Source organism: Phaseolus vulgaris, chromosome 3 (genome assembly GCF_000499845.2).
Source record: "Phaseolus vulgaris cultivar G19833 chromosome 3, P. vulgaris v2.0, whole genome shotgun sequence".
NCBI lineage: Eukaryota > Viridiplantae > Streptophyta > Magnoliopsida > Fabales > Fabaceae > Phaseolus > Phaseolus vulgaris.
The window spans coordinates 28505055-28512935 of NC_023757.2; the positions used below are offsets into that span (position 1 = coordinate 28505055).

General features: G+C 42.6%; 1 protein-coding gene across 1 annotated transcript; it reads left to right on the forward strand.

Annotated features, from left to right (window-relative positions):
* Positions 1–687: 687 nt before the first annotated feature.
* On the forward strand, positions 688–2038 carry LOC137806994 (3-oxo-Delta(4,5)-steroid 5-beta-reductase-like). The gene has a single exon (XM_068607403.1). The coding sequence runs from the start codon at positions 783–785 to the stop codon at positions 1920–1922; it is 1140 nt and encodes a 379-aa protein (XP_068463504.1). The 5' UTR covers positions 688–782; the 3' UTR covers positions 1923–2038.
* The last annotated feature ends 5843 nt before the right edge of the window (positions 2039–7881 follow it).

Sequence of the window (7881 nt, forward strand, 5' to 3'; positions counted from 1 at the left end):
CTCCTCCGTTATCACACCTAAAAGCAAACAGAGTGTAAAAGATAAGGGAAAACTTTATTTTGACACTTAAAATAAAATAAAGATAAATAATACTACACTTACTTTACAATCCATTATAATAATATATTTAAAATTTAAGTTAAAAAAATATAAATATAAGTAAAATATAACCACACGTGAAACCCGTGGGAAAAGTGCAACAAAAACACCTCTTATCACAAAGAAAATGACACTTATAAGTTGTATATAATTTTTGATGTAATAGATTTAAAAATAAATATATAATAAAGAGTAAATTTAAAAAATAATAAAATAATAATATCGAAAGTTATAATGTGATTATGTGAAAAGTATGACTTATGAACTTTTATCCTAGATAAATCAAGGAAGATACTTCACTTTTTCTCTCTCATTTACTTTCCAACTCTATTTAATAATAAAATATTTTATCTAATTAATAAAATAATTTTTCAAAACAAAATAATAATATTATTAGTTTAAGGTGTGTGTATGAAAAAATTAATGATACATGAAAAATCCTTTCCATTTTTTATCTTTTTTATACAATCACATTATAATTTTTAATATTATTATTTTAATATTTTTTTATATCATTTAATTACAAATTTATCATTTATTATATATTATATATATTTATATCTAAATCAAACCGTGAAAAAGTATACCGAATCTTGTTCTTTAAATTCAACAAACATGTTCCAACACACAACAACCACTGCTCTGTTATCTTATATCTCTTCCTGGTGTGGAGAACAACTGTGATGGAGCCCGAGACTTTTGTAGCACTGGTAGCTGGTGTCACAGGGATGGCTGGGCTGAGTCTAGCCCAAGCCCTGAAGCAGCCCAATTGTCCCGGAGGCCCATGGAAAGTTTACGGCGCCGCTCGCAGGCCCCCTCCCAGTTGGTTCCCTCCTTCCACCGTCGACCACTTCATCACTTTTGACGCTGTCGACTCTTCCGACACGCGCGCCAAGCTTTCCCCCATTGCGAGTGAAGTCACGCACCTATTCTGGGTGAGCTTGCAGGTTGGTGCAGATGAAGAAGCGAACGTGAGAGGCAACGAAACCATGCTCCTCAACGTTCTCTCCGTCCTCAAATCTTGCACGTCTTCAAAGCTTACCCATGTCACGCTCCAAACCGGCACCAAACACTACATGGGCCCAATTTTCGACCCACTCCTCTCCACCCAACTCATCGCCCACGACCCACCCTTTAACGAGAACATGGCGCGACTCCCTTACCCCAACTTCTACTACGCGCTCGAGGATCTCGTTGCATCGTACGCGCCATCGCTCACCTACTCAGTGCACCGCTCCTCTATTATAGTAGGCGCCTCCTCCAGGAGTATATACAACTTCCTGCTCACGCTAGCAACCTACGCCGCAATTTGTCGCCACGTAGGATTGGCGTTTCGGTATCCGGGAACGAAGTACACGTGGGAGCATTTCTGTGACATGACCGACGCCGGAGTGTTGGCGCAGCAGCACGTGTGGGCTGCGGTTACCCCTGAGGCTAAAAATCAGGCCTTCAATTGCACAAACGGCGACGTTTTCACGTGGAAGAGCATCTGGAAGCTATTCTCTGAACTTTTCGATGTGGAGTTCGTGGCGTTTGACGAAACGCAAGACTTGGATTTGGTGGAGGTGATGCGTGATAAGGGTAGCGTTTGGAAGGAGATTGTGGAGAAATACGAGCTTGAGAACACCATATTGGAGGAAATAACCTGCTATGAAGCCTTCCAAGCAGTGCTACGTTTTCAGTTTCAACATGTATCTAGCATGAACAAGAGTAGAGAATATGGATTTTTTGGGCATGTGGATACCTTTAAGAGTATCAGATTTTGGGTGGAAAAGCTGAAACAGATGAAGATCATACCATCTTATCAACCATCAACTTCCTAAGATAACACTCTTGTAATGCTCATCTTTGCCATGTGGGAATATCATGCTCTACCATAGTTTAAGCTTCTATTTAAAATAATTTAACTTTCTCATAAACAAACTATTAACAATAATAACCATGTTTAAATCTTTTTAACATTTTTTAGTAATTAGATAATATATATTATGTTGAACTAATTAACAATTGTTATTCTCTCATATATATAAATCAAATTAGGTTCGATAACTCTTAAAAGTATGTTTAGCTATGATAAAAATAATCATCTTACAATTAAATTAAGAGACTACTTAAAAAAAAATTCAATATAAGGTGTTGAGAAGAACAGTTAGCATTTTTCTTTTATCGATGAATACAAAATTCCTATTTTAGTTGCATTAAAATCACTTCAAGACAAACAAATAAAGGTAAAGCCTCAAAAGTATAATATTTTATCATAAGTGTATTCATAATTCATTTCTTAGCTAAGGTACATTTGAAGCATACAATATTATATTTAGGGTCATGAAGCCTTAAAAGTGTAATTTTTTAATTATGATTCATCTTACAACCACATTAAGAAAACTTAAACAATACATTTGGTAGGACTCAATTTCTCTAGGTTAAAATAGAATAGTTAAATGAAGAACACATTTTTTTAATTTGATTTTGTATTACAAGTTAATAGCAGGAGGAATAAGTTTTCATCATATCAATAATATTATCATGACTGAATTATTTATTTTGTTTAAAAAACTGACAATATTTATAATGATATTTAAATAAAAACTTAATTATAGAAATGGGCGCCAATAGAAATAGACAGTATGGCCACTGCCAGCGTTGCCCAACCTGTCATCTTTAGCCAAAGCTGGTGTCCTCTCCGCTCTGCCCGCCCAAGTGCATGCCAAATTCTGAAAAATATACTTAATAATTCTTGGAATTGTATATAATTTTTTATATAATAAATTTAGAAATAAATATATATAATAAAAGATAAATTTAAATTAAATAATATAAAATATTAAAATAATAATATTAGAAATTGTAGTGTATTATATAAAACTTTTCATTGTTTAGGAAAGGAAGGGAATAAAATTAATTTTGCTTCTTGAAGAATATTTTCACACGTTAAAATTTTTATGTATCATTATTTTATTTGTTTTATTTCTATTATTTCCTTATTGTTTTTGCGCAAATGTCCATCTAAAAAAAATTAATTTCTAAATTTTCTCAACACAAAGTTATATATCCAAAAAAAAATATTATGATTTTGAGGTTTGTCCCATTGGTGTTATCTATGCACAATGACAATAAAAAAATTAAATCATTTTTATTATTAACTAAAACAATAACAGCAATTAAGATTAAGTAATGCAGTTTTATAAGAAAAAGCATCTAAAACAATTAGGTTAATACCACCTGAAAACAAAGCAAATAAATTATTTATCTCTTTTAGACCCTCAAAAATCTAATACTTCTAAACCAAGGGGTGATACAACAATTTATTTATAATGTATTTAAAATTCAACATGTTTAATTTTTTATAATTTTCTAACTAAAATCTTTATTCAAATCACACGTTAGATCATATCATTATTTTGTAAACGTATTAATTGTAAAATATAAAATATAAAATACAAAATAGATTGAAGCTATAAAAAATAGTTATAAATATATAAATATATTTTAAAATATAAAATTTTACATATTTTTAAACATATGAACAAAGATAATCTTAGGTGTTTCTTTCTACACCACTTGTTAAGGTATCTTTCCATCATAAGCATTAGTCAACAAAGAAATGATGTTCCAACCATCATTATGTTTTTTAGAGTAGCCAGGTTTTCATATAAACAGTAACAGTCTACATTACACATATACATGATTGAGTAATAATTTCAATAATTATCACAACATAACATAATTATACAACCTATACATTTATCAGTCATAGTCTAGACAACAATTTATACTTACTGATCCGGTCGGTCATCGGTAGTTGATGACGTCAGCAGAAGATAATCACGTGGCCACTCGTAGGGTGACACGTGGACCGGGTGACAAAGAGATCAGGGAGCAGATCACCTAGAACGGTGATCGAAGGTCATCCAAAGAGGTGATTGGTGGTCAGTAGCCAAGTGGCCACTGATAGATTAGTTCCCAGATGAAAACCTGGGGGCAGAACGCGAGAAGCAAGAGAGCACCGATCAGTCATCGAGTGCATGGTCATCGGGGTCTCATGTTACACGCAGTTAAGCTGGGACTGAGGTTCCCAGCGAGAGCTTACGCACGGACCTCGCATGGACATATCTCGGAGAATCGTGCATGAGAGTGGCCTGAGGGAGCTAACAAACCGGTCAGTGATTGGCGACTCCCTCAACCTATTACGTGCATGACATCGTGAAGGGAAAATCGCTTGCACAGAGAGCAATGCTTGGTGAGTGTGCCTAGACCAGTTGCACCTGGCGTTCTCCTGAGAGTATGCGATTTACCCAGATAAAAGGAATGCGCTAAGTTACTCCGCAAGGGAATAACTTAGACACACAGAGAGAAGTGCTAGAGCCCTTCAAGTAGTGACACGTGTGTGGTTAGTTGCATGCCTCCACGTGCCATCATCTGAGAGGGGCGCGGTCCAGACAAAGGTGCACTCCGTGCCGTTAAAGGTACAGACAAGCGCAGACACGCGCAGACACTCACGTTTTACTGATTCTGGAGGTACGTTGCCACAGAAAAGCGCAACAGGGTTCTGACACATGCCAGAGAGGCATAACAGAATTCTGTTAGGCGCAGATACAAAAGGAGGCATAAAAGAGAATTAGAGGGAGATTAAACGAAGGTTTTTTCTACAGACATTAATATACAGTTTTTCTGATTGGTGGTTCTGTGATCTAACTTGATCGTCGGAGTGCAAACGGCCGCTAGAGGCGCCGTTTGTGTGTTTTGCAGGTCACGTTTGGAGATCCTAGGGAAGGTTCTGAGGGTGATTTTGCAGATAACACAGTCGCGTAGACGGGGTAGGGAGAGAGCTACGAAGCGATTCCTCCACGCTCGAGTTGTCGGCAGGATCATTTGGCGCCCACCGTGGGGCACGTATAAAACGTGATTCCCAACCATAGTTTGTGTTTGTGGTGCTTCAAGTGTTTTCTGTTCAGCTGCTCGCTATCGCAGTCGACTCCTGGATTTTTCATCGTTTGTTTGGAGTTCTTTGAGCTGCAGAGTTTGCTGAGGAAGGATGAGGACAATGCGCTCCAGTTCAGTTGCGCCATCAACCGACGAAGATGCTGTGTCCATGACGCAAGTGATGGACATGATGAGGACGCTGCAGGGAACGTGGCTGCATCGCGTTCTGAGCAGGAAAGGATGCACGAGGCGCTGGTGGCCTCGCAAGCAAGGAACGAAGAGCTCAACAGAATCAACGAAGAGCTGCGCAAAGCCCTTCAGGAGCGGGAGGAGTGTGCGGCAGGGGACAGACCCCCATCCCCACCACGCAGCTTTCCTATGCCATTTTCCCAAGAGATCATGGACTCGGTAGTCCCGGCTAACACTGTGGCGGTGAAAGCGTCTTTCACTGGGGTGGAGGACCCTGAAGCCCACCTCACGGTGTTTCATACTCAGATGATGCTCTCAGGGGGCTCAGACGCGGTGTATTGTAAGGTGTTCATGAGCACTTTGAGCGGAACGGCGTTGGACTGGTTCGTCAGTATACCCACTGGCCACATTACCACGTTCCAACAGTTTTCCAAGATGTTTGTTGAGCAGTACATAGTGAACAAGGCGCCACCTTTGGTGTCTTACGACTTGTTTGATATAAGGCAGTACCAAGGGGAGTCCTTGAAGGATTTCCTGAACAGATTCGGAGCTCGGATAGTCCGTTTGCCAGGAAAGGACGAAGAGATGTTCGTGCACGCCTTCAAAAAGGGCGTGTTGCCTGGGCCTTTTAGTGAGTCGCTCATCAGGAGCCACCCCGCCACGTTCGCCGAAATCCGGCGACGTACTGTGGCTCATATCGCCGCCGAGAGCGAGGTCACCGAGAAGAGAGGAAATGTGGCCCCGGCTAAACCGCGCACCCAAGCAAGGGTACAGCCTCAGAGGGTAATGGAGGCGGCGGCGGGAAAGAGGGATCAAAGGGCGCGTCACCCTTACGACCCTAAGAAAAATAAAAGCAAGGGACCAGGGCGCCCCAGGGAGAGTAATCGCCCCCCCAGGTATGAGTTTGTGATGGGTTTGGCTGATTTGATCGCCATCCCAAACATAGCTGTCAGGCTCAAAGTGCCTGAGAAAACGGCGGAGAAGATCTTGGGGGCAAAACCAGACGCATGGTGCGAGTTCCACAAGAGTTTTGGCCACTCTATCAATTCGTGTTTGGCTCTGGGGCACCAGCTCACCGAGCTGATCAAATGTGGTTTCCTGAAGGATTACTTGCTAGAGAAGCAAGCGGAACAAGCATCAGGGTCTCAACCGGCGAGCAGCGGAGGGCAACAGCACGAAGTGCCTATCCACGGCGAGATCCACACCATAGCTGGCGGATTCTCCGGCGGGGGGTGCACAGCGTCGCAACGAAAGAGGTATGCGAGGTCGATAATGTCAGTAGAAGTCTTTGAGGATCACTCGCCTGACGTGGACATCACGTTCACCAAGGAGGACCGCAGGGACGTGGTGCCTCACGACAACGACCCTATTGTGATCTCGCTTGTCACGGTGGGAAGGACTGTCCATCGGGTGCTGGTCGACCAAGGAAGCTCAGCAGACGTGATGTTTTGGCCAACCTTTGAGAAGTTGCAGTTGTCCCCTGATCAGCTAAGACCATATGGGGGCTGCTTGTACGGTTTTGCCGGCGACCAAGTGGAGGTGAGGGGGTATATCGAGCTGAGGACGACCTTCACTTACGGTTTGGCCTCACGAACGGAGAAGGTCAGGTACCTTGTTGTAAACGCCCTGCTGGGGAGGCCAACGCTCAACAGAACAGGAGCTGTGCCTTCGACAAGGCACATGAAGGTCAAGCTGCCGTCTATGGAGGGTATGGTCATCACTATTTGCTCCGACCAGAAGGAGGCAAAGAAGTGTTATGAAAATAGCCTTAAGAACAAGAGGTCCGTGTGCCACGTAACCACAACGCCTCCCCCTGGCGTGGAGCCGGAGCGCAAACACCGACGAGCTTCAGATGCGGCGTTAGAGGTGGTCACCGAGGACGATGTGCCGATGGGGAATGTAGAGGCGAGGTCGGAGAGAAACTGCTCGGAGACCGCCAGAGAAACCGGTATCGCGAGGGCGCTGATCGCCAGCGAGAGGAAACCTCAGCCGGTAGAGGAATGACTCGAGAAGGAGATCAGTGGTAAGGTGTTTAAGTTGGGAAGAACCCTGGATAGCAAGACGCAAGACCAGATCGCCGAAGTAATCAGTAGACACTTGGATGCGTTTGCGTGGGCTGCTTCAGATATGCCGAGGATCGACCCCGATTTCTTGTGCCATCGTTTGGCAATGGACCCCCAAGCCAGGCCCATCCGCCAAAGAAGAAGAAAATTCAATGAGGAGAAGAGACAGGCGATCAAAGAAGAGACACGGAAACTACTTGCAGCGGGCCACATCAGGGAAATCCAATACCCAGAATGGCTCGCTAACGTCGTCCTGGTCAAGAAGAGCAGCAGAAAATGGCGGATGTGCGTTGACTTTACAGACTTGAACAAGGCCTGCCCAAAGGACTCTTACCCTTTGCCAAGCATTGACGCCCTAGTAGACAATGCATCAGGGTGCAAGCTGCTTAGTTTCCTGGATGCCTTCTCGGGGTACAACCAAATCAAAATGCACCCCATGGACGAAGAGAAGACCGCCTTCATGACGGAAAGGTCATGTTATTGCTACAGGGTGATGCCCTTCGGGTTGAAGAATGCAGGGGCCACGTACCAAAGGCTGATGGACAAGGTGCTCGCACCCATGCTCGGAAGGAATGTGCAGGCATACGTCGACGACATGGTCGTGACG

Excerpts from the sequence above, each read along its gene's own strand:
- LOC137806994 (XM_068607403.1), top strand. The coding sequence starts at position 783 with ATGGAGCCCGAGACTTTTGTAGCACTGGTAGCTGGTGTCACAGGGATG.